Genomic DNA, 26299 nt, shown 5'->3' with positions numbered 1-26299 from the left:
CTCCTCAGAATCAAGCTGACTCTGTGATCCTGTGATTCTGGGATCCTGGGATCCTGGGCTTGTTAAATGCCCTGGGAGTGTGGCTTTCTCTATGAGTTGTGGGACTGGCTGCAGAGCTTATGCCCAAGGTCTGCTTAGAACACTAACCCAGACAGACCAGAAGGAACCGGAGTCATTAGGCTGGTGGAGTTCCTGTGTGCCTGGTCCCGCTGGACCCAATTACTCCCAGTGTTGGAACAGATATTTGTTCCTGCTCACCTCTGATTCTGGGTGTGTCAGAGTGCCTGGGAGTGGAGATTCCTCTGGGTGTTGTGGGACTGGCTGCAGAGCTTGCAGCCAAGGTCTTCTCTGGACCCCAGCCCAGACAGACTGGAAGGAACCCCAGTCACTGGGCTGGTGGAGTTCCTGTGTGCTTGGTCCTGCTGGTGCCAATTATTATTAATCCATGAACATTCTAAAGTATAAATAGCATCTCAGTATACTGGTACAATAGCCATTGTCAACACATTTTAATCTAACTTAACAAAGTTAGGGATAAAATGGGAGACATTGTAATAGACATTGTGGAAATTCAGACAGTTGTAATGACATACTTTAAAATTTTTTATCCCATAAAACCAGAACATCTAAAAGAAAAGGGTATATATATGGGGTAAGAGAGCTGAATCAAGATAAAAAATAAATAATTTAGATAGAAACATAGCACCCAGTGGGTTACAAATGGTCATTAAAATATCTCTAAAATAAAAAATAAAAAATAAAAAAAAATGCCCAGGGCCAGATGGATTTAGCTCTAAATTCTACCACATATTCAAAAAAGAATTAACACTAATACTCCTTAAGTATTTCATAAAGCAGAAAATGGAGAACATTTTCAATTTTTTTAACAAGTTAATATTAGCCAACCAGCCACACCCTACAAAAAAAGAGAATTATGAACTAAAATCTCTAATGAACAAGAATTCAATAAGATTTGGGCCAGCCAAGTCCTATAGCTACTTGTTAGGAATCATGACTTGCTCTCAGACAGTTTCCCTGCCTATCCAATTCACCCCATCCCTGACTTCTTGCTGCCAGGGACTCTTTAGCTATAGTTAGTAGACACCCAGTTAGGCTACCTGTACTCACTTTCTCCAGCTTCCTCCTTTTTGGTTATCCAAGTACCACAGCCTCCTCTTGGGTACTTTCCCTGTCTTTGGGACCAGCCTGATCCCAGCTCAGTCACTTCTCTGAAGCTTCCAAACTTGGTATAGTCCCAGCCTACCTGCACTGGGGTACTCTAAGCTCTGCAGCTGCTTTCAAGGGACAGCCACAACCTGTCCCTGGACTCACCAGGTACAAGTCCACTCCACACCTGGGACCCTCAAGCCATCTTGTAAAAAAGAGACTCAATGTTCTGCCTGCTGCCTGAGCAGGACCCTTCAATTGCCCTCTTCTGTCTTGAGACCCATGTCCAGTCAGTGTCAGGAAATTGTTTTAGGCTTCTAGACCAAAGTTCTAAAAGCACCAGACTCCAGTAGAGAGCAAAAGATAAAAGAAAGAGGCTGTAGTCCCACAGCAAATTAAGGTTCCAATCCTGATATGAATTAGACCCCCTGAACATTATAAGCACCACTACTAATGTAAGAAAAGTACAAAAAGAGAAAAAGTCAACCAACACACTAAAGTTGTGCAAATCTTAAAACAAAAAGCATGAAATAAAGATCACCTTACCTAAAAATACAAGTCCCACAGTAATGACAAAAATGAAAATGACATGAAGGAATTCCAGACAAAGAATTCAAAGGAATAATTATAACCATGGTCAAACAGTTCAACGATGACAAAGGAAAGGAAGAAAGAGAAAGAAAGAAAGAAAGAAAGAAAGAAAGAAAGAAAGAAAGAAAGAAAGAAAGAAAGAAGAAAGAAGGAAGGCAGGAAGGAAGGAAGGGAGGAAGGGAGGAAGGGAGGAAGGGAGGAAGGGAGGAAGGAAAGAAAGGAAGAAAAAAAGAAAGAAAGAAAAGGAAGTCAATCCAAGACATGAAAATAAAGTTTGAATTTTTAATGAAAAACCAAAGTGAAACAGTATTGGAAATGAAATAACAAACCAATTACAGAACTCAGTGGAAAGCTTTAGTAAGAGACTTGTTCACATAAAAACAAGGAGTCGGGAATGGAAGACAAAGTGGAATTGGCTCATTCTGCAAATGCTAATGAGAAACTTTTAAAACCATATGAATGGAACACAGGAGAGTCTGAAGACACCATGAAAAGACTGGAGACTTTTAGCTTTGCCTTTTGCTAGCAGCCTGGGTTATTGGCATAGAGGAATGATAAGAAAACTATCACCAAGGTAGAGAGATTATCTTCAGTAAAATCATGGGAGATAAGCTCTCAAACTAGAGAAAGAAATGCCTAGCCTAGTGTAAGAAGCCTGTGCAAAACAAAAGCAACAAGACCAGAAAGGAAACTCCCAAGGCGTGCTATATTTAAAATATTAAACACAGGATAAAGAAAGAAAATTGGAAGCTACAATGGAAAAAGGTCAAGTTACTGATAAACTAAAGACTATTTAGAATAACACCTGATTATCTGAAAGAAGCCCTTAAAGCCAGAGGGGTCAGGAGAGATTCCAAGCTGTAAAAGAACACACCGTCAACCCAGACTATTATACTGAGCAAAACTATCCCTGAGAATTGGAGGAGAAATAAAATCTTTCTATACAAAGGATAAATAAAAGGAATTTACTATTACTAAGCCAGCTCTACAGGGGGGACCAGAAAGAATGCTTCAATCTGAAGAGAAGGCTAAACACAGCCAAGTAGTCAGAGAAATGAAATAAATAAGGCCGTGGCAGGGAATCCAAAGAAATATGAGAAAACTTTACAAAATTAAAAAAAAAAAATGACAGCAATTGACCAATAAAAAGACAGACTAAAAGATTGGGTTAGAAAACAGGATCTATTTTTTTTCTGCCTCTGAGAAACATGCCTCACATCAAAATAGTCATCACTTTAGAATAAAAGATGCAAAAAAAAAAGTATTCAAAACAAAAGAAACTAAAATGCAAACACATTCTAAAGTCTAACAAAATAGACATCAAACTAAAACTAGCCAAAAGTAGTAAGGAATGTGTGATTTTTTGTATATGTTTGGCCCAGGGAGTGGCACTATTAAGAGGTTTGGCCTTGTTGGGGTTGGGTGGTGGGTGTAGGCTTTAAGACCCTCATCCTAGTTGCCTGGAAGCCAGTCTTCTGTTGTTTACCTTCAGAACAAGATGTTGAATTCTCAGCTCCTCCAGTGCCATTGCTGCCTGGGCGCTGCCATGCTCCTACCTTGATGATAATGGACTGAACCTCTGAACCTGCAAGCCAGCCCCAATTAAATGTTGTCCTTGTAATACTTGCCTTAGTCATGGTATCTGTTCACAACAGTAAAACACAAACTAAAGCAGAGGGTTCTTCACTCTCAGAGAAAAAAGAAATCTACCAACAATACACTATAATAGTAAACACATATATACCAAACACATGGGCTCCTCATTTCATGGAAGAAGCACTGGTAGATCTAAAACCACAGATTGATCCCAACACAGTGGGTGATTTCAATACCCCATATTCACCAGTAGACAATATTTTGATAAAGAATGTTCTCCCATAGTTGCCCATTAGCTCCCAGTACCTGACCATTTGTTTCCCAGTTGGTGGCACTATTTGCGGGGAGGTTTGGTTTCAGTATTAGTGTGCAGGACTTTATCAGGCACACTCTGGTTTGTTGTATGTCTACTCACTTGTCACAATGTCTCTGATTGTTGAGTTGAATTTCTGCTTAGGCAGTAGCAGGGCTCAGCCCACACAAAGGGCACTAGCTCAGAATAGTTCCCATGGGGTACTGTCTTCTCTGTGTGCTGAGTATCAAGAAATAATTTGGTAGATTGAAGTATAAATTGACAAATTTTATAGTGTCAAAAAACTGTAAATGAAAACTCCTGAAAGGAAGCTGTGTCTGTAGAGAGTGATTAGAATTTCAATACCGTGAAGAGGTTGGAATGTTACAGGCCTCCAGGCTGATTACCTTATCTTGGGATAGCTTTAGCCCTTAAGTCAGCCATTCTTTGGCCACCTCTGTGTTAGTAATACACAAAAGCTTTTGGAATTCATTGGCTTAACAGATGCAGTGGCTGTCATCAACAACCCCAAAGCTAAGAATGTTATAAGAAAGCATTTTAGGCCTAGAGCAGAGCCCTTCCTCACTGTAACCACCATTCAAGTGCACCCACCAATCCATTATGACTTGCCTCAGCTTATGAATTTTTGTTCTGTAAAACAAGAAAACTCCGTGAAACTGCTTCCACATTAGAACATGGAACTTAGGGCATTGTAAATCTATGTTCCAGGCCATGCTCACTCAAATGGCACAAGCTATCTCTTAACTTCCTTTAGGATGAGAGCTGTGTTTTTCCCGACAGTACTTGGTAGTGACTGTGTCAAGTTTGACTTGCATTAGTAAGGTGTGATAGTTACAGACCTCTCAGTAATTATACTGTGCCAGACCCTCTCCACCATATTTGTTCGTATGAAAGGCAAAGTATCTGAACTGTGATTTAAACTGTACTTCTGTCAGTTGCTGTGAGATTGATGGCTTTTCATACTTACTCACTGTGAGGTCAGCAAAAGAAATGAGTGACTATAACTAAAATCTGTCAGATGTCAGATTCCAACTCAAGGTATCATAGCACCCCTTTTCCTACCCATCAGGCTAGAGGTTCCCTTCATGGAACTGACTCGCAACTTGACTTTACCCACATGCCCACTGTCAAATGTGTCAATTACCTCCTGGTCTTGGTGGACACCTTCTCAGGGTGGGTGGAGGCATTTCCCATAACTAACAAAAGGGCTCAGTCTCTGATCTGCTCCTCCTAGAGATCACCCCCCAGCCTCAATCCAGTCAGACAATGGCCTTGAATTTCTCAAATCCTATCTAATTTCTTATGTAAAGCCCTAAACATCCCCTGGCATTTTCACATTCCCTACCACCCTCAATCTTCAGGTAAGGTAGAAAGAACTAACAGCTCTTTAAAAACCACTCTTGTTAAGCTGTCACAGAACTTCACCTTGATTGGGTAAAACTCCTACCTCTGGCTCTTTTCAGGCTATGAGCCCTCCCCAAGCAACCTCTCCTCATCTCACCCTTTGAACTCATGTATGGACATCTGGTCCTAACTCCTGGTCTTTCACTTAAATGCTCTCCATTCCCAGACCATCTACTCACCCCATTACTTTGCCACCTCCGTTCCCTCCTATGCAGCTTTGCTGACTACCATCTACCTCAGCCACACAGTGTCCCCTGTCCACTGCCTATTAACATTGGAGACCAAGTTCTTCTATCCCCTCCAGACCATTGGCCCTCACCCTTCTCTCCTAAATGGCAGGGATTCTCATGACCCCTGCAGCTGCTAAACTTGAGGGACTCTCTCATTGAGTCCACCTGTCTCTCCTCAAATCTTTCATCCTTCCACTTAAAAACTCTTCATACACACCAACCCTAACAGGACTGTGCTCTCTTAAGCTCCAGAAGACATTGAGAACACCCACCTTGTCCCCAGTCCCAGAAAATAAGACTCCACTCCAGCAGCTGCGCTTGACCTACAGGATTAGACATGGGTTTCTCATCCTCCCCCTGCTGTTTGTTTCCATCCAGGGTAGCCCTTACATCTGGAGATTCAAGGTTCAAGTAACAGTATTTCCAAATAGGGTCAGGAAACTGCTCCATAGCTGGATGTCAGGAACCAATCCAAATTGCTATCATCCCGGTATCTGTAATCCCATCTAAATATTATGATCCCTGTACTTGCTTTCTCTTTTATCAGACAAAAGATGATTGTAAAAAAAAAAAAATGGCCAGATGAATATGAGGGCTGCCCATATTGGTCTTGTCAGATACATATGCTAAGATCATGGACCAATGATTTCTTCTATCAACAACACAAGACACTCCTTTTCTTTATACAAAATCCATGGAATCCCAGGTGGGAGACAGGAGTTGTTGGTAAGCTCTACCATAAAAATCAAGCCAGGTCCCCAGTAAGTACTATGTGAATCCAGAGAAAATATGTCTCAATTGCCTAACCTCTAGATTTCGGAAAAGTAGGAGAAGTAATCAAACACTCCTCTGAGGTCCTTACCTCCTTGACATCTCCCCTCATAAACAGCACTAACTTGTCATTTCGCCTTTTCCTTCAGACCCTGAGTTCAGCATGCCAACTCCTTAAAGCCACCCGACCTGGTCACTTTAAAGACTGCTGGCTATGTATACCCCCTGGAACTAGCTCGCAATTGCTACTTACAGCCTCTCTGGTGATATTGCCAAGCAACTTTACCTCACCTTTTGTCAGCTGCCCTGACTCTGAGGTTGCCATGACTCTATACCTTTTCTCAGTGGTAAACTGTTTTAAGAACATGACCTCCGGGACACGTTCTGTAGGAACACTAGGCTCCCTAGACTGCAATAGAACCACAACCCTTGATGTGGAGAGTTGTTCCAAGAGCGAGCAGTCTCATAAGCAAGCCCTATTTGGCTAAGCTTGCTGCCATTGGTTACTTCGACATCTGGTGACCTATCCGCTTTTGCCCATTGGGATTGGCTAAGCTTGGGAGTACTCAATGGCCCAGGGTGGGCCGGAAGGCAGAGCTTAAGTAATGGCTCCAGAGAGGCAGGAGCAGCAGAAGCGAGAAGGAAGTAGGAGGAGCAGGAGGGAGAAGCAGGAGAGAGAAACATTCTTAAAAGGTTCCTGAAATAAACTGCTAAAAGGAAGAGTTCTCGGGTCGCGTCTTTCTTGCTGGACGGACGCGAAGACGTGACACCTTGATACCTCATCTCTGCCACAATGCCCTGCAGTCCAAAACAGGTCAATCCTTTGTGGCACTCAGTTATATCATCACCTACCCGCCAGCTGGTCAAAAGTTTGCATGTTGGCACTCCTTTTCCCTGAACTAGGAGTAATCCAGGGAAATGAGCCCCTGCCAATCCCAGTTGTAGATATGATAGCTGCCCAACATAAGAGGACAGACAGTTCAGGCCATGTCACTCTTGGTTGGTATGGGAATAGCCATAGGTGTTGGTACAGGAATTGCAGGGATAATGACTTCCATGACCCAATATAATGAGTTCACTTCCAAGTTTGACAGCGGTTTTTATAAAATGTCTGAAATCGTGCTTAAAATCCAGAAACAGATTGATTCTTTGGCAGCTGTGGTGCTTCAGAACAGACGGGGCTAGATGTCCTGACAGCTAAGAAGGTGGTCTTTGCCTGCTCCTCCAAGAAGAATGCTGTTTCTATGTCACCCAATCTGGAATAGTGAGAAATAAAATCTAAAAGCTACAATCAATCAGACATGCAGAATTTCAGGGAACGTGAGGCCTCCAACTTCTGGATTTTCGAAAACCCTATCTAGAAGTGGATACTCCCTTTCATAACTCCTTTCCTAGTCATCTTCCCTTTCATAACTCCTCTCCTAGTCATCTTCCCTTTCATAACTCCTCTCCTCATCATCTTCCCTTTCATAACACCTCTCCTAGTCATCGTCCCTTTCATAACTCCTCTCCTAGTCATCTTCCCTTTCATAACACCTCTCCTAGTCATCGTCCCTTTCATAACCCCTCTCCTAGTCATCTTCCCTTTCATAACACCTCTCCTAGTCATCTTCCCTTTCATAACCCCTCTCCTAGTCATCGTCCCTTTCATAACTCCTCTCCTAGTCATCTTCCCTTTCATAACTCCTCTCCTAGTCATCTTCCCTTTCATAACTCCTCTCCTAGTCATCTTCCTGGTGTTGTTATTCCCTCCCTGCCTCATTAATCTTGTTTCTACATTCCTCCAATGACAAATACAAAAAAGTTCTAACCAAACTATTAATCAGTTCCTGTCACAGGATTACTAGGCGCTGTCCACAGAGGAGCCGCTGTCCACAGAGGAGCCGCTGTCCACAAAGGAGCCTGATTCGAACATTTACCAAGTGGACCCTGATGGTGAAAGTCAGCTATACCCGAAAGTGATGATGATGCCCCTAGACAGCAGAAAACATGGCGCCTCTATTCCCCTTTCACCATTGACTTCCTCCTCCCCATTTTTTCTCCTCTTATAAGAAAAAGGGAGTTATGTTGGTATCAGGAACTGGCTTTACAGTTACAGGTCACCTCCAAATCCAGCAATGCCAGTGACGTTACCCATAGGCAACAGGGACCCTCATATCTGTTGCCATGGCAATCACCATACATTCCCATATTCCCAGCATCCGTTTGATTTACCTCCCACCTTTACCTATGAGCAGCTAACATCACAGCCCAAATAAAAGGCAGACCTTCTTGACCTTTGCTCTCTTTTCTCTCTTTTCTCCCTTCGTCCCCATCGCACCCTTTTGCCCACTTCCCCCACAATAAACCTCTCTCATGTGGAACGGCATTGGCCTGGTATGGTCTGTCCAGTTGGAAGCCATGATTCTATCACAACAAGGCAAGCGCAGGTTTAACTTGGTGGGGAGGCACCTGTGGAGGGGACATCTTCAGTTTTAAAAAACAACAACACTGAGCTTGCTTATCTGCTTACAGGTTACTGGTAGTTTAGGAGGAAAGGTGGGAAGGTAGAAGGGAATTGAAACCTTTCTTCTTTTGTCTCTAGGTGTTGTGGATAGCCTTAGGGTTGATTGTATTTTGATGTTAATTCTGCTTTTTCCCAGGAGGGGTTGGAAGGAGGAATGAGTCACTCAGGTGACTTCTTGTGAACCTTCTCCCAAATGAATAAAGGGACCAATCACTGGGCGAGTAGGCAGGACTTCTGGGTTGGACTGAGAAAGATAGGAAGCAGGAGAGAGTTAGGGGCTTTTTGGATGGGGACAGCAAGAGCAAAGCATAGCTACTAGTGCCTCCTAGCTTATATGGCAAATCTGCCAGGATTCACCACTGGAGGACTTAGAATTTATATGTTTTCATTCACCCGGCAGTTCCAGAGAGAAATGTACTGCGGCAAAGCGTGGGCTTGTCAGATGTGCACCCCAAAGGCCATGGGGGTTTTGAAGCATGAGGCTGATGTGATAACAACCTGCCAGTGGGGACTTAGCAAGCTGGGTGGAAAGCTTTTGGAGCTCTGAGTAGGAGAGTCTCCACGACAGAAAAACTGGCCAGTGAGACCACCAGGACTGAGAGTAGCTGGGTGTAGCGCAGGAACTTGACGTTCTTTTAAACATTTCCCTGCAACACTAGATTGGCCAGTGCTAGCAGTAACAAGGTAATAGTGAGTTAAAGAATGTTATGTAGTGGGGCTGGAGAGATGGCTCAGTGGTTAAGAGCACTGACTGATCTTCCAGGGGTTCTGAGTTCAATTCCCAGCAACAGCATAGTGGCTCACAGCCATCTGTAGTGGGATCTGACGCCCTCTCCTGCCTGTCACACTAAAGAGTGACAGTGTACTCATGTACACTAAATAAAGGAAGGAAAGGAAGAGGGAGAAGAAATGTGTTGCCAAGACAGCCATGTTTGTTGTGAGGGGAGAGAGAAAGACAGCCATGATTGTTGTGAGGGGAGAGAGAAGGCTGAGAAGTAACCCTAAACTCATCAAGTTTTTTAGATATTATACATGATAGGAACTGGAAGGATTAAAGGGAGGGGAAACTATTTAGATTTATGTAGTATGAGAAAAGAATCTATGTTTAGTAAAAGGGGGAGTTAAAAAAAAAACACAAAACAAAAAAAATCAAAGGCCTTCTAAATCCCCACAGTCAAAGCTCACTTGAACTCAGACACGGAGGCAGCAAGCACAGGGGCGGTATGCATCTACACCAGATCCTTTGAATATATATCATGGCTTCCAGTTTAGTGTTTTTATGAGATTCCTGAGTATGTGAATGAGTGGGTCTTTGTTTCTTGTGCCTTCTCTTGGGCCCTTTTCCTTCAGTTTGTTTGTTTTGTCCAATCTAAACCGGTTAGTTTTGTCTTATTTTATTATTACCCTTTGGAAGCTTTTTTGTTATTGTTTTTTGTTTGTTTTGTTGTAAAAATGTTTTGTTGTTTTTGTTTTTTTTTTTGTTTTTTTTTTTTCTGATGAGAGATAAAAAGGAGGTGGATCTGGATGGGAGGGGAGGTAGGGAGGAACTGGGAGGAGTAAAAGCAGGGGAAACTGTTGGAAGCCTCCAGGCCTGAAGAAGGTTGAAATGAGACACAGAGCTCAGGTGCAGCCAGAGAGTTCTGGTCTCTGGGTGTTCTAGCTCTCTAACTATACTAAATGCTTGTAGATGGCATCTAAAAGGTCCTAATTTTTCTTGCTAATTTGAGGGTTAAAAGTTGCTGGCTTAGGTGATCAGCACCTATGGTCCAACAGCTGCAGAAGTAAAGGGGCCTTTGTTCTATCACCACAGGAATCACAGAGTTCTAACTTCAGCCTGCTAGCTGAAGTCACAGGAAGAAAACAAGACACATTGAAAAGGAATTTTAGCGTTTATTTCTAAGTTGTAGAAAGTTTCCTGTGAAAGCTCTCTAAGAAAAGGGGGATAAGAAGGGGACTAAGAAAAAAGGGGGATAATCAGTGCTAAGAAAAGCAGGTAAGGAGAGAATCATTAAGAAGGGGGATAAGGAGAATTGCTCTCCTCTATTTGTCCTCAGCACTTATACATGATCTTTCAGAATACATGATCACATGGTAAAAAGCTCATCACAAGTTTACTTATAAATTCAAATCATAAATAAGAAGCTTACAACAGAATGTTTACATGCATATCAATTAGGAGCAATTATATGGCTAAATATTCATCATCTCTCACAGCTCCACAGGTTCATGGAAAGTTAAAGACCATAATAGGTTATTAGTGAAGTTTTGTATAGATAAATCCAGACATATTTTATTTTCTGCCCTAGCACCTATAGTAAATTGTCAATTCTCTTTTTATGACCTTTGGTTAGTAATTTTTACAACCTCTTGGAATGTGTTCTGAATAGTAGAATGCCTGCTTACTATCTCAGAAGAAATTAACTCATGACACTAAAGACTGGCTAAGTTCTCATTGCAGTTTTCACTATCAGAAAGGATTAAATAGCAGTGTTATGAAAAAGAGCTTAATAAATACATATAAATTTAGGAATTCTTAGAGGATCATTATTAAGGATTAAGAAATGATCTACTTGTCTTGTAGCATGACTACAAGACTGTACATCTTCATTGTTCTATAGAGATCTGCTTAAAATGATGTGCTAATACCTAGTGACTGTTACATATGTTTAATAATAGGAAGAAAAGCATATTAATAGCAGGAATCTTTCCTAAATGAATTTCTCAATGGGCCTTACCTACTGGAGTTCCATCATAGATTTTAATCCAAGACAGTCATCTCAGGAAGATCAACTGCTAGTTATTAGCTTCTCCTATGACAGCTCCTGACAGGAAATGGTAATCAGGATATATTAAGTGAGAAGAAAACCTATTTTCAATAAAAGAAAAAAAAAAGGAATAGCCAATGTTCTGGTGGATTTTTTTGTTGCTGTTGTAGAAATGTAGGTCTTAGGGGAAAGAAAAGCTGTAGAAATAATTGGAAGAACTTACACAATAATTTTCCCTTGATTTTTGTAGTGCTCTTGAAATCAAGTGCAATTTTTCTAACCTTTCCAATAGAATTGAAGTCAAGCCTGTGAGTGGCTTGGCAGCCTTCCAGCATCTGTGATACTGAGCTGGACTTGCTTCCATGTTCTCTCAACTGCGGCGCGTGAATCTCATGCAACTAGGATAGTCTAGCTGACGGGAAATATATAGTGAAAGAACCCTGTCATACTTTTTAAAGTCCCCCAACTAACATAGCTGAGGAAAAATAGCTTTAGCATATAAGAATCATAAATAAATTAATTATAATCATAATCATAAATAAATTAATTCCACTGGGCAAGAATAAGATCACTACCATAATTTTTGAGCCAAATTTGAAGTAAGCCTTGATACGCACTAGCAGGGTGATGGACACTGTCCAGGTCTGTTAACAGGATCCCCAGAGAATAGCTGAGAATTATGTTAATCTCACAAGGCTCCTCAAGTCTCATGTTCATCCAATCAGGGGCAAGCATACATCCTGAGGTACTTCTAAGTATGTACCTACTAGCTACTTGGGACCAAGCACATCCTGTGCAGTTGGGGCAACCAATCTTGTTTACAAAAGTGAAACACAGACAACAGCCACCAGCATTCCAGGATTCTACCAGCATTCCAGGATTCCACCAGGATTCCACCATTATCTGTTCTTGGACAAGCACAGGATATGCGCTCCCCGCACTTTTGTTTTATGGGTCTCTTAAGCACAGTATTTAAAGTTTAAAACACAACATTATCCCTCACATAATAACAGAAAAGGAAAATCTATTTCATTTTTGAGACAGAGTCTCATGTAGCCCATGCTGGCCGCAGACTTCCTTTGTGGCTCGCATCTAACTAGGCTTCTCCATTGGATCTGACTTTCTCCTCCTGGTATGATAGCATCCATTCATCTGTTTTCTGTGATGCATCTGGTTGCCTTTGCATAGCCTGATTGTTTCCTTCAAGCTGCTCTCTGTAATTTTTATCGGTCAGTACAAATGTGTTGCTGTTTCTCCCCAGATAAATAACCTTTTCTTAAGAAGAACACACATTTATCCAAAAGACCTAGGAATCTGATACTTCAACCAAAATTTCAGTTATATACTGTGATTTTTAATCATTGTGATACATTAAATTTCAGAGGCAGTTTGTGACTCAAAAGCTAATATATGTCAGTATGTGCATTTCACATGATAAGCTGCTAATGGTGAGCAGAGTATTATAGCTTTCCCACATCTGTAAAGTGTATGTATTCTGTGGCATTGAGATTATAGGAAGTTATACATGCATGTGTACATATGTGTGTTTTTGGGCATGTGTGCCTGTGTTTTGTCCATTTAAGGTTTATTTGGTATTGAGTCTCATAAGTGAATAAGGATGTAAGTTAGGGTTTTACTTCTGTGAACAGATATCATGACTAAGGCAACTCTTATAAGGACAGCATTTAATTGGGGCTGGCTTACAGGTTCAGAGGTTAAGTTCATTATCATCAAGGCAGGAGCATGGCAGCATCCAGGCAGGCATGGTGCAGGAGGAGCTGAGATTTCTACATCTTCATCTGAAAGCTGCTAGGACAAGACTAGCTTCCAAGCTACTAGGACTAGGGTCTTAAAGTCTACACCACAGTGACACACCTACTCCAACAGGGCCATACCTTATAGTGCCACTCCCTGGGCCAAGCATATACAAACCATCACAGGACCCAACATTCATTTTCCAGAGAGCCTAACCCTAGCTCTTGAATTTCATTAAAATAAGGAACTACACCTGAATTTTCTCAAACAGTGGTCAAGTACCTATGAACACATTTTCTTTTCTTTCAAATATTAACATGATCAACTATAACAGTGACTTCTCAATAGTAAGCCAACCTTACATTACTACAATAAAATTTACCTTTTTATATATCACTGCCTATTTCAGTTAATCTTTATATGGGATTTTTCCATCAAACCCGCAATGGCATTTGACTATCAATATGTGTGTGAAGTACATTTTCTTTTTTATTGATTTTGGCATCAATGGTATCTTACTTTCATAGAAAGAACTTTAAATTTTTCCATTTTTTTGTGCTCTAGAAAAAAATTAATAGCGTTGCAGTGAACCATTGTTTACTACATATGGAAATTCTTTTAGCTAGAGAAGGTGAGCTTTTTCATCAGTTGAGGTGGAGGTAAAGAGGGATTCAAAATGGAAGGAAGGACTGATCTTTGATGACACAGTCTTGTCCTCCTATACCTATGGGTTGTTTAGATCTTGTCTCTTTTCCAGCATCTATTTTAGTAAACAGTGTTTTCTTATAATATCCATTTCATTTCTGGCTTGTTCAAAGTTGTATAAAATTAGTTTCTTGTTAATTTATTGTTTTCTCTATATCTGATTTTGCTCCTTTTAAAATAGTATGTCAAGACCAGTGTGTGGTGCACACATTCAGTCCTAGCCCTTGGGAGGCAGTAGTCAGCCTGGTCTACATAGTGAGTTCCAGTCAGGGTTACATAGAGACTCTGTCTCAAAAAGGAAAAAAAAGTCATGTGAGATTTTTTTCCACTTTATTTCTTGCTTATTTGGGGGCCATGTTTACTTTTTTGTTGTTTTTAAATTATATCTTACATTTATTTTAAGTACAAGATGAAAATAATTTCTCCCCACCCCCAGAAAACAGTGTGTGGTTTATTTAAAAAAATTATGGGATTTTTCACACCTGTAACAGTATAAAAGTAGACAACTAAATTAAAACCTGAGGAAATATTAACCACAAGTAACAGTGAGAAAATATTAACCTCTATAAATAGAGTTCTTATAATTCTGTAGGGAAAAAAAATGGTATCCAGCCACACCAATAAAGCCAGTGGGAAGTAATTCCAGTGACATTTCGAAACCATTTGATGACTCTACTAATAAAAGTTTAAACATTCAATATAAGATATCCTTCCATCCATAATCGTCTTTCTGAAGGAAGGAATTCATTATTGGTGAATTCCAGAGTAATGGGTTCTCTTGCGCTGGTCAATGGACCAGATAACTAGGAACTTTCTCAAAAATACACAAGCAAGTCAATTTGTATCCAGAGCGTCTAAAAGTTCAAAACTTTCAAGAAAACATCTTACATTTTAAAGACAGATTCAGGCATAGCCCGGATTGGTCTCGAACTTGGTCTACAGGTTAGGATGAGCTTGTACTCCTGGTCCTCCTGCCTCCACTTGTCTCCCCTGATTTCTAATTATTTTCTTAGGTATTTCCTTAGTTCCTGGATTTATTTGTCCTTCGGTATTAGTTTCCTGAACTCACTAATTTATTCCTCTTTACATGTTTCCCTTTTGCATTCATGTTGCTTTTTATATCTTATTTATTTTGTTTTTTTGAGGGACAGCTTCAACGTATTGCTCAGGCTGGCCTGGAACTCACTGTCTAGTCAAATCCTCTAACCACAATCCTTCCGCTTCAGCTTCTGGGATTGCAATATGCGCCACGATGCCCATTTCTTTTTTTGCACTTGTAACCCTTCAATTGGCTGTTTTAACACTTACTGAGGTTTTTCTCCCCCATACGAGCCCTGCCTCAGCTGTAACAAATACCTACAGATAGTTTTTACTGAGTCTTTGTTTCCTGCCACGCAGTTTCGACAGCCCCTTTTTCCTGGTGTTTAGTGAGAATGCTTGCATTTTGAGCGGTGGCTTGAAAAGCTCTGCATTTTCCTCTCAAGCGCTGTGCTAAAATAGACCTGGCCCCGCCCCTACAGGTGGAGCCCAGCCCCTCACAGTTCACGCCCCACCCCAGGGACACGGTCCAATCAGCCAATTGGTGCTTTTGCCACACCCCTTTCTGTGATTGGCTCTTGTGGAGACGCCCACTTTCTCTTCGAAGCTACGGTGGCCGACCGGGAACAAGAGGCTTGAGCAGGGAGGGACGCTTTCACGAATAAGCCCAGCAGTTTTTGATATCCAGCAGGCAGAGCGGAGATGGCGGCGGCGGCGTTGTTTGCTGCGGTAGACAGGAACCAGTTGCGGCGGGTCCCGATCCTGCTGCTGCAGCCGAGGTGACTCGTGGGGGCTGCGGATCCTTGCGCGGCCAGGGCGCGGGGCGTTGGGTCACTTGGGCAGCCCTTCAAGTGCCTGTGTGTAGTTTAGGTAGGCGCTGTCCCACTTCTGCCTTCTGGCTCTTCCTACAATCCTGGCAGCCTAGGCTGGGCTTTGCTCTGAGCTTGAGGAGCTGGGCACCCTGCGTGCCGCTGCAAGCGAAAATGGCATACATAGCTAGAGGCTTGCGCCAGGATCCCTTTCCCAAAGTCGCTTTCAGCTCAACTCCCCCATTTTGAGTGCAGTTCAGAGACGGATTGCTAGAGATCTTTCCCATTGCTGGAAAGAATCAAATAAATTAGAGGTGAGTTTTGTCGAACACTCTTGTCCACAAGTTTGAACAAAGCAGACAGATGACTATCCCGGATCCTTTGGGAAATGAAGCTCCACGCGTTGGCGACAGTGAAAACCCCGAGTCCTGTAGGTAGATTGCATCATAACAACCATCACCTCCTCGCATTCTGAAAGAGGCGCCGGCCCAAGGGCAAGAGCTGACTGCAGAAGGTTGGGTTCCCAGCTTAGCTGCTCACTACACCTGTGACCTTGGCCGAGTTACCTAACATCTGTGCTTCAGTGTCTTCTCCCAGGAGGTGGTAGTAAGGCGATACTAACCCCCTCGTATGTCCAAATCAACACGTGGATAAAAATTTAACCACATTATGGTCCATTCAGCAAACAGTGGTCGATGCCCTGGATTTTCGGTGAACACTAAAATATAGGTCTTCACCCTATATTTTAAATAAGAAAGATGGTGAAAGTCGTATTAATGCTGTTTTTCCTCCTGTGAATTTCCTTAAGTTCCCAAGAATACCACAGACTCATTCTCTTCTCAAAGTGTAGTTATAGCTGTCATTCTGCTAATAGTTTTTAAAATTAAAACACTTACTAGCATGAGAATTTTACTTTTTTTTTCTTTTTTCTTTTCTTTTTGCCAGCCATGATTCCTCTAATACCCCAGAGAAAAGAATTCCAATTAGTAAGATTCTACGAATGAGAATAGAGGCTGTTTTAATCGGTGAATTATCTCCTGGCAGGCCATTTATTCATCTTGTTTAAATGTTTTGAGATGTAGCAAAAAGAACTTTGAAAAATGAGATAGAGGAAATCAGAACACTGTCAAGATAGAGGATTGCAGTTAAGGAGTGTCTGTCTGCCTGACTCAGTCTTTTTTTTTTTTTTAAGATTTATTTTATTTATTTTATGTGTATGAGTACACTGTAGCTGTACAGATGGCCGTGAGCCATCATGTGTGTGGCTGCTCTCCAGCCCGCTGGCTCCAGGCCTGCTCCCTCAGGCCCGCTTGCTCCTGCACTGTAGCTGTCTTCAGATGCACCAGAAGAGGGCGTCCGATCTCATTATGGGTGGTTGTGAGCCACCATGTGGTTGCTGGGATCCGAACTCAGGACCTTTGGAAGAGCAGTCAGTGCTCTTACCCACTGAGCCATCTCTCTAGCCCCTGATTCAGTCTTTACTAGTTGAAAGGAAAAAAAAAAAGCTTTAGGCTATCAGTGGTCCCCAGTTGGATACTCGGCAAAGCTGTCATTTCTTAGCCATGACTGGAAAGGCTTTAAACCCTAACTTACCTGGAGAGGTCAAAGGGAAAACTTCAAGCTGGAAAATTCCTTTAAAGGATCAGGAAAATTAAGTCTTTCTCCTTGAAGAGCAAGAATGTGGGGTGGGCTGAATTGGAAAGATTTGTGAGAGCGCCAGTCTCTGGGGAAGCCACCTGCAGAGCTCTCATGCCAAAGATGTATGTTTTCCCAGTAGGCTCCAGAGTGACAGTAGCTGATGAAATTTGCCTCCCAGGATGCTAAGTATATGGTGTTCCTCACATGACCCTTGGGAGATAGTAGTCCTGCTGGCTGCATAGCTACATGCAAAGGGTATATGCATATTGTTGCATTCATCTACTATCTAATGTATCCTGTGATCTTTGTGCTTTATGAAGGAACTAAGCTCATCAGGCTATATATAACCATGGTTTTGTTTGGGAAATGGTATACTTTAAAACCAGGCGGTATCTTCAAGATTGCCTCTTACAGAATGGGAGCTATAGGTTAAGCACTTGGCTAGCATATTTGTGGGCCTCTAAAGTTCAAATTCATCTATTTGTTTGCGAGAGTATTAATGAAAAAGAAATCGAGAAACCCCAATGTAGAGTGATCTGACTGTGGACAAATGTATGTTGAAGAGTAACCAGAGGGGACTAGACCATAGCCAACATTTCTTATTTCTATTATCCTTGCTCAGCTTCCTTCCTTTAATTTCTCTGGCTTAACGTCAATACTGCCTTACCAGAGGGTTGCATTCCATGTCAATGCTAATTGTGTGTGCTGGGTAGTTTTGTTTTGTTTTGTTTTTAAAGCTGAGGTAGATGATTTTAAGGCACCTTAGCTTTTTAACCATCTCTCTGGCCAAATGCCAGCTTCAGATATTAAACAGGATAGGTGACTCATTCAAAGACATGAACACAAAGGCAAACTGGCCAGGACTCAATGTACCTGGTTCTAGATAGGTTTTCTTTCCACAGAGAATCTTACTAAATCACTTTGCTAATGGGCTTAAGGTTGGCCTTCCACCATATCTGGACTTGTTTATAAGTTTTGAAAGAGCAGGAGCTGATGCCATGTATTATGATGAGTTATAATTCTGTTTGGGTTTATATTGTAGGGAATGGGCTTGGAAGCAGAGGACTATGCAATATGGAACAACACCAGGTACTGGCAGCCTTTGTTCACCTTTGCATTAGAGTGTGAGCCAAGAAAAAGAAATGTTTAATCTTTAAAGTGTGCACATAGAATTAGCACTCACAACTTTCATACTTTTGTATTTTCACAGTAACTTTCTTATTAATGCTAAGTCACCAGTTTTGTTTTCTATGTCAAATCCTTTGTGCTACTGAGTGTGAATTTTGATGTGCAGTGATGGAGAACATCTTAAATATTTTGAGACAGGGTCTCTTTATATAGCTCTGGCTATCCTGGAACTCACTATGTAGATTGGGCTTGCTTAGAACTCACAGAGATCCACCTGCCTCTGCCTCCCAAGTACTAGGATTAAAGGCATACAACACCATGCCCGGTGAGGACATTTTATATTAATGTGATTTCTGCCTTTTAATAAAAGTATTGTTACTTTCTTCCAGTGGAATTTTACAAGGAATTCTGAAATGTAAAACTGATGCAACTGATTATAATGGAATAAATTCTGGGTATGACCCCTACCTATACTAGATTGCAGTAGCCTCAGTGGTCTGTCATGGTGCTTGGAATATTTAGATCTTATGGAAAAACATTTTAAGTTATAGGAAACCTTATTTTTTAAAGAAAACCCTGATTTTAAACTCTCAGTGTTATCTCATCTGTGATGATGAAACTGTATATTTTCTAGATCAGACAATTTTTTCTTGCCCTGGTTGAAACAAAAGGAAATAGTAAATCTCTTAGGCACTCAGAATTCAATATAAATCATCAGGTGACAGTGCAGGCAGTAGTGTAAGGATCGTTGCCTGCTATACTGTATTATCTCTTTATAAAATTACATAGGTGGTTACCTTATAGATGAACCATGACTTTGTGAACAGGACATAATCAGTATAAATGACTTTTTAAAAAATAAATTGGAAAGAACTATGTAGACTGATTGGCAAAAGAAGCAGCCATTGTTATTGGGCATATTTGAAATGCCTGTACTAATTAGGGTTAGGTTAATGAAGTTGGATTCTAGCAGTGGGAAGGAATGAGAAGGAGGAAAGTTTCGGGAAGTAGTTCAGGAAAGCGTTGGGAAGCCACCTGCTTTGACCAAATAAGAGCTACCCTCCAGAAAAAGCCGGTGATAAGCTTAACTTGCCAGGAGTTTGGGAACTGGGAAAAGAGTGTTTGTGGAAAAAGCCATGGTTTGATCCTCTGAGGTTAAGTTGACAAGGAGACTTTCACGTGGAAATTGATGTTAGACAGAAATATCAGTGAGCCTCTGAGAGTGCAGATGCTTCCAGCATAGCAGGGATGGCACTCCAGAGTAGCAGCAGGATGTTTCCACAGCATAATAAGAGAGAAAAACTGAGAGAGCCAAGTCTCATCTCCTTCATGCTGCAGTTCTTGATTTAAATGCCCTACCCTTCCCATGTGAAGATCATACAGTATGTTTTTTAAGCTTTATGTGTCTTTTACTGAGTAACTTGAGTTTGCATTAACAGAGGTATTATGAATGTTAGTGAATAGAAAAGAAATACACTATCTAATAATAAAATGGTAACTTTAGCCGTTCATATTCAGTTTTATTAAAACAACCCCTTATGGGCTGACTAATAACGTATCTTAATTTCTTATTTTCCAGTAACATTTGTGTCGTATTATCCTCATGGTGTTTTTTAACAGGAGGAAGCATTACCAAGGTCCTCATTGCAAACAGAGGAGAAATTGCCTGTAGGGTGATACGAACAGCCAAAAAAATGGGTGTGCAGTCTGTGGCTGTCTACAGTGAGGCTGACAGGAATTCCATGCATGTAGATCTGGTACGTTGTTAAAAGCTGGAAACAAAATCTTGTTAGTGATTGTGTATATTTGCTTTTGTGTCCTGTCAGCTCCTTAAATTATATTTATTTTTATTTCATGTACATTGGCGTTTTGCCTGTGTGTGTGGCTGTAGAACTGGAGTGATAGACAACTGTGATCTGCCGTCTGGGTGCTGGGAATTGAACCCAGGTCCTCTGGAAGAGCAGCCAGTGTGCTCTTAAGCACTGAGCCATCTCTCCAGACATAATAATGGTTACATTTAGTTGTAGACATTGCATTTTTAAATTATTTTTATTTGTGTATTTGTTTTGTTGTCGTTTTGGTGTTTGTTTGTTTGAGGCAGGGTTTCTCTATGTAGCCCTCTTTAGATAACACTGGCCTTGAACTCACAGAGATCTGCCTCCCTCTGCCTCCCAAGTGCTGGGCTCAAAGGCGTGTGCCACTGCTGCCCAGCTCAATTTAGTTCTTTATGATAACAGTTGATGCTCTCAAGTGTGTGAACAAGGTTTATGTAGGTGGGTTCCAGCTATTCAGTAAGCACTCCTCTTGGAGATACTTTTAAGATGTAACACCAGTTGAATCAGAGAGTATGCTAAGTCACATGATTTATAGGCAAAGTACTTGATCTCATAGGGGACTGCTTCATTCCAGTGTTAATAATGGTCCACTACTGGCTTGAGCTATCTTAGACAAGTCACTTGATGTTTCTGAACTTTAGTTCGTCAGAGAAATTCCAGATAAAAACACCATCTCCTTTGAAATTTATGTTTCCAGTTATTACTGGTTCTTATCTGCCAGACAGAGCTCTAGCAGAGATGGGTTCAACTGTTGACTCTTTAGGACCACAGCAAGACTGTGTGTCTCAGTTTGAGTTCCTGGGCCAGCTTCAGTTTGGCTTTTTTTTTTTTAAAAAAACATAGTAAACTACTTCCTCTTGTTAGAAATAAATTATCTTCTGCCTTTCAGGCCTCTGCACCTTCTCCTTTCTCCAGATCTTTCTCTGGACCTCCACCTACCTGTATAATTTCAATCATAAATGTGGAACTTCAGATGTCAAGACTTGACCCTCCTCTTTCCTCCTGAAGTCATTCATTCTAGATCATCTTACCACTCCCCTTTAAGGGAAATCCCCAAATTTCTGTTTGCAGCTCAGACTTCATTTTGAACATGGATGTCTGTAGACACCCCACTGCCCACTTATCAGATACCAAACCAATATGTCCTCACACTGAACTCTAGATATTTTATATTTATATTTAGATGTAGATATTTATCTATACTCAACCTGATTTTCTTACACACTTCCCTCCCCATTTGACAATACTACTTTTGCTTATAAAAATAATAATGCAGAGATCTGGGTATCTTTAAATGCCTCCCTTCCTCTTCCAACTTTATACACTTCATTCCTCCCTCATTTAGGAGTATACTCTTAGTACACTAAGAGCTACTTCTGCTGCTCAGACCTTCCTGCCCACTCCTCCTGCCCTTTCCTCCCTGTACCTGAAGTCAGGGCACTATCTTGTCTTGACTAAGGTGTACGGCAGCCTCCTAAGCCTTCTGTCTCCTCCTGCTCTGCTCTTATGATCTGTTTCTTGAATTTCAGCCAGACAAGTTCTTAACCAAAGTTGGTTTATATGGTTTAATTGCTTTAAACCTTTTATCTGACTCTTCAAGTTAGGAATACTTTAAGAAACAGATAATACTTGGTATTGGTAAAGATGGGTAGAATTGGGGGTGTTGATGGAGATGTTAGTGAAACTCAAGTACTAATGAACCAGGAACTATTAAAATGCACTCACTCTTTTTTTTTCAATAATCTAGTTTTATTTTATGTGGGTTGGTATTTTGCCTGTATGTATGTCTATGTGAAGGTGTCGAATCTCCTTTAGGCTGGAGTTACAGACAGTTGTGATCTGACATGTTGGTTCTGGGAACCAATTTTTCATGCCATTGGCATTGCCTATTGGGCCCAGCATTCTATTTTTAGTAGTAAATAAGGATGATGTGGTGATATATACAGTACAAGTGCAAACTAGCCATGCCTTCTTTTGCAGGCGGACGAGGCATATTCCATTGGCCCTGCTCCGTCTCAGCAGAGCTACCTCGCAATGGAAAAGATTATTCAAGTGGCCAAGAGCTCTGCAGCACAGGTAAGAAGTACAGAAAAATTTACAATACAAAGCAAATCAGTCTTCTATAATTTATGCATACTTATTTCTTTGTAGACATTTTCTCTTTTTAGCTAGTTCTCACATCTGGTTATTGAGTTATCTTTGTAACCTGTATTCATTCCTTCTCCTTCCATAGCCTTCTTACTGAGTCCTCTGCACTTGAAGTCTTTTGGTAAGCAAGAGGATAGAGACTCTAAACTATAAATTAGAGTTACGAGAGTTGAGCTCTTCTTGGAACCTCAAATGTTAGAGGCTGAGCTAGTTTTGCACAGAAACAATAAACAAATCCCTCTTCCCATGGTATAGTCCTTTTCTTTCCTTAATAGAGATGTTGTTTTAAGTTAAAATGTGGGTTAGTTTAGGGTGGATGGGATGGCTCATTAGGTAAAGGCACTTGCTGCTGAGCCTGTCAATCTGAGTTCAGTTGCCCAGAACTGACTCCTCCAAATTGTCCTCTGACCTCCACATGCTCACCCACAACACACACACACACACACACACACACACAAACACACACACACACACATACACACACACACACACACACGCACATGCACACACATGCATACACACACACGCGCGCACACACACACATACATACACGCAAAATGCGTGCACACACATGCACAGAGTAGAAGATGTAGTAACAACTGTTTAATAACTATTACTGTCTTTTAACCTAAAATGTCTTAAGATAAAAAAGGAAAAGTATACTTTAATTATGTTTTTAAATTTGCTTTATAATAATGACTACTTCTTGATTTAAGCATTTTAAAGTTCAGTTATTAAAAATTTTGAAAGTTGGGCTGGAGAAATGGCTCAGTGGTTAAGAGCACTGACTGCTCTTCCAGAGGTCCTGAGTTTAATTCCCAGCAACCACATGGTAGCTCACAACTATCTGTAATGGGATCTGATGCCCTCTTCTGGTGTGTCTGAAGATAGCTGCAGTGCACTTATATACATAAAATAAATAGGTTGTTTTTATTTTTTTTTAAAGTTTTATATAAAGGTAAAAAATTTAATGTATATATAATGATAAGTTTTCTAGAGATTACCACATAATTCATTAGTTCTACTTTAAAGTTTTATTACATGTGTATATTTGTGTACATTTATGTGTATATGTGTTTGTATGCATTTATCTGTGTTTATATAGGTGTATATGTGTATGTGTGTATATATATGTATGTGTATTATGTTTATATATGTATGTTTGTGTATATATGTGTGTGTGTTTATGTATAGTGTGTGTGTGTGTGTGTGTGTGTGTGTGTGAATGTGAATGTGTACATGCCTATGGGTACTTTATGTAGGGACTAAGAGCTCATGAGAACAACTTTTTGGAGTCAGTTTTCTCCTTCTCCCTTTTGATGGCTTCCAGAAATCAAACTCAAGTGGTCAGGCTTTCTGTAGGAACTTTACCCACTTTATATCTTACTGCCCTGTTAATTGTACTTCTAGGTTTATGTCAAATAATTTATACCAGAGCCTCATACTTGCATACTAGGGTTCACCGTCACATTCTTTATAGAAGATAAAAAGTAGAAACAACTCATATGCTTGTGAATGAAATAGTGGAGGAACAAATGTAGAAAGTACGTAGAGTGAAATATTAGCCTTAAAATAGGTGAAATTCTCGTATAGGTTGCCACATGGGTGAACTTTGAAATCATGCAATGTTAAATTGCAGTTCCATCAATAGGTGACATCTATACCTGTAAATGAAATGGAAGGAGAAACATTAGCTGCCTAGCCATAGGGATTAGGTCTGGGATGGTGACAGTGTTTTGGAGATAGGCACTGATGATGGCAGGAGGGTGACACTGATGGGAATCACGTGCTCACAACTGCTGAGACTGCAGGTTATGAGCCTTGTAGGTTTCATATGTTCTACTACAATAAAAGATTCAAGGCTGAGGACGTAACTCCGTGGTAGACAACTTGCCTTAGTACACACGAAACCCTGAGTTTGATGTGAAAAAAAGAAAACCAAGAGATTTTCCTGGTGTAAAACAGGCTTCAGAAGTTCAACATGAATATTCTAGGCATCATCGGGGGCAAGTTCTGACAGAGACCTTGCTGTCTTGTCAGCCGTGTCTGAAGAGGTCTCTGGGAGGCAGCTTTGCCAGTTGAGAGCTAGCGGGTGAGCTTCTTGTGCTTTCTCTCCTCTAGGCCATCCATCCAGGATATGGTTTTCTGTCGGAAAACATGGAGTTTGCTGAACTTTGTAAGCAAGAAGGAATCATTTTTATAGGTCCTCCTTCATCTGCAATTAGAGACATGGGTATAAAGAGGTAACTGTCAGGAGACAAATTGAAGCTGTTTATTACAACGAGGAATTTTGAAATCAAATTAAATGTATTATTATGTGTGTTTGTGCAAGCTAAGTGCAGGCATGCAGATATTCTACCTTTGCATGTGCAGGACTACACTCATATAGTCAGGGCAAGCACTTTATCCATCAAGCCTATTACCAGCTCCATTAATAGGCATTTTAAGTTGTACTCTCTGGTTATCATTCTTCCAAAATGTAAGAATAGTCCACTGAATTTTGGAATATAGAGAAGTATTTGTATTGTAATTCCCAGATGTATTTTAGTTATCTGGGGTTAAAAGACGGATAGTGAGATGAGCTACCACGTGAAATAAAAGCAAATATGTAACAAGGAATTTTTAGTGTGCGTGTTAACATTGGTTCCAGGCCAAGCCCTGTCTTTACCTGCAAGATGATTTCTTGAAAGAGTTATGGTTTGTAGATAATTCATTGGGTCGTCTTGGTGTCTTTCCTCTAAAGCACGTCCAAGTCCATCATGGCTGCCGCTGGAGTACCTGTTGTGGAAGGCTACCATGGCAAGGACCAATCTGATCAGTGCCTGAAAGAGCATGCTGGGAAAATCGGGTATCCTGTTATGATCAAAGCCGTCCGTGGAGGTGGAGGAAAAGTAAGGTTGTGGGTACCCGCCCTTGCGGTTTCTGGCTAGGGGTCTATGTTCACGTTGTGGTCACACAATCCTTTCTTTTGTAGGGCATGAGGATCATTAGATCAGAAAAAGAATTCCAAGAGCAGTTAGAGTCAGCCCGGAGGGAGGCTAAGAAGTCTTTCAATGATGATGCAATGTTGATCGAGAAGTTCGTGGACACACCAAGGTCGACTGCTGGTTTGCGTTTTTGGCTTTGTTGTCGGTTTTTGTTTGTTTTTGTTGTGTTCTAAGCAATGCATGTATATTTTGTTAGATATGATGTTGTAATTCTATAAAAGTTCTTGAAGTTCCCCAGTAGTCATGGGTTAGAGGACAATGTGCTTGCTCCTAAACATTTTCTTCTATACTAATTGAAAACTCATGCATAAACAAATAAGAAACAAACTATGTTGGTAAGAACAGTGGACAGAACCAATTATAACATTATAATGATATCCAGTGATATTATACCCCAGGGACTTTTTTGTATCAGTAAATAACAACTGTCTTAGTACCTTTGGTAGAATGGCCCTGTGACATTCATGTCCCAAAATATGTTAGTTTCTGGTGAAACTTAGGATTTTCTTCCATTATAAATAAGTTCTTCTAAGAGTCAGCTGTATGCTATAAGCATTAAGTGAGGGACTCAGAAAAATGGAGCATGTGAGTTAACTAGAGTCAGTTACAAAGATTTTTGTCATCATTTTGTGGCATTTTAACAAGTTGTAACCCTCCTGGCTAGCACTAGCCATGTGCCAGGGTCTATAGCTCTCATATGCTAGGTCATCTTACTGTCTTCATCTTAACAAATCCCCGTGCATGTACTCCTGCTTTCAGTCTGTGCATCGAGGCACTAGGCAGTAGAGCGACTGTTGCTGCCTATGGTCACCCACAGTTGTAAAGCTGGAAGTTGAGTGATGCCAGATCTCACCTTATAGACCATTGCTCTGGGGTGCATCTCTAGACGCCACCATAGGAGTATCGTAAAGAT

The 26299-nt window shown here is 40.9% G+C and overlaps 2 protein-coding genes and 2 long non-coding RNA genes across 8 annotated transcripts in view; 2 read left to right on the top strand and 2 right to left on the bottom strand.

Moving 5' to 3' along the window:
- Positions 1–4244, bottom strand: part of LOC116095098 — an 8779-nt gene extending 4535 nt beyond the window's left edge. Inside the window, exon 1 of one of the 2 annotated variants that reach the window (XR_004120449.1) lies at positions 3503–4244. This is a non-coding gene — a long non-coding RNA (uncharacterized LOC116095098). The remainder of the gene's footprint in view (positions 1–3502) is intronic. The other variant, XR_004120450.1, reaches the window with a different exon arrangement.
- The window catches only part of LOC116095096 (ankyrin repeat domain-containing protein 26-like), a 53140-nt gene extending 44705 nt beyond the window's left edge, over positions 1–8435 (top strand). For 2 of the 4 annotated variants that reach the window (XR_004120448.1, XM_031376618.1), the window contains one exon: positions 7899–8435. The gene's annotated coding sequence lies outside the window, so the exon portion shown is untranslated. Of the gene's footprint in view, positions 1–5918; positions 6626–7898 lie in introns of those variants that run through there. The other 2 variants (XM_031376619.1, XM_031376620.1) reach the window with 2 other exon arrangements.
- Positions 8436–15423: 6988 nt separating this feature from the next.
- Mccc1 (methylcrotonoyl-CoA carboxylase 1) overlaps positions 15424–26299 on the top strand; it is a 46576-nt gene continuing 35700 nt past the window's right edge. Inside the window, exons 1-7 of the mRNA XM_031376616.1 lie at positions 15424–15620; positions 18331–18377; positions 20037–20173; positions 22232–22327; positions 24521–24642; positions 25143–25290; positions 25374–25495. Coding sequence (XP_031232476.1) covers positions 15544–15620; positions 18331–18377; positions 20037–20173; positions 22232–22327; positions 24521–24642; positions 25143–25290; positions 25374–25495 — 749 coding nt within the window. The 5' untranslated portion in view covers positions 15424–15543. The remainder of the gene's footprint in view (positions 15621–18330; positions 18378–20036; positions 20174–22231; positions 22328–24520; positions 24643–25142; positions 25291–25373; positions 25496–26299) is intronic.
- On the bottom strand, positions 23850–25395 carry LOC116095095. The gene is made up of 2 exons (XR_004120446.1): positions 25068–25395; positions 23850–24614 (listed from the first exon to the last, which is right to left on the bottom strand). It is a non-coding gene; the product is annotated as an uncharacterized LOC116095095 (long non-coding RNA).

Source organism: Mastomys coucha, unplaced genomic scaffold, assembly GCF_008632895.1.
Source record: "Mastomys coucha isolate ucsf_1 unplaced genomic scaffold, UCSF_Mcou_1 pScaffold17, whole genome shotgun sequence".
NCBI classification, from domain to species: Eukaryota; Metazoa; Chordata; class Mammalia; order Rodentia; family Muridae; genus Mastomys; species Mastomys coucha.
This window is presented reverse-complemented; position numbering and strand designations above follow the sequence as displayed.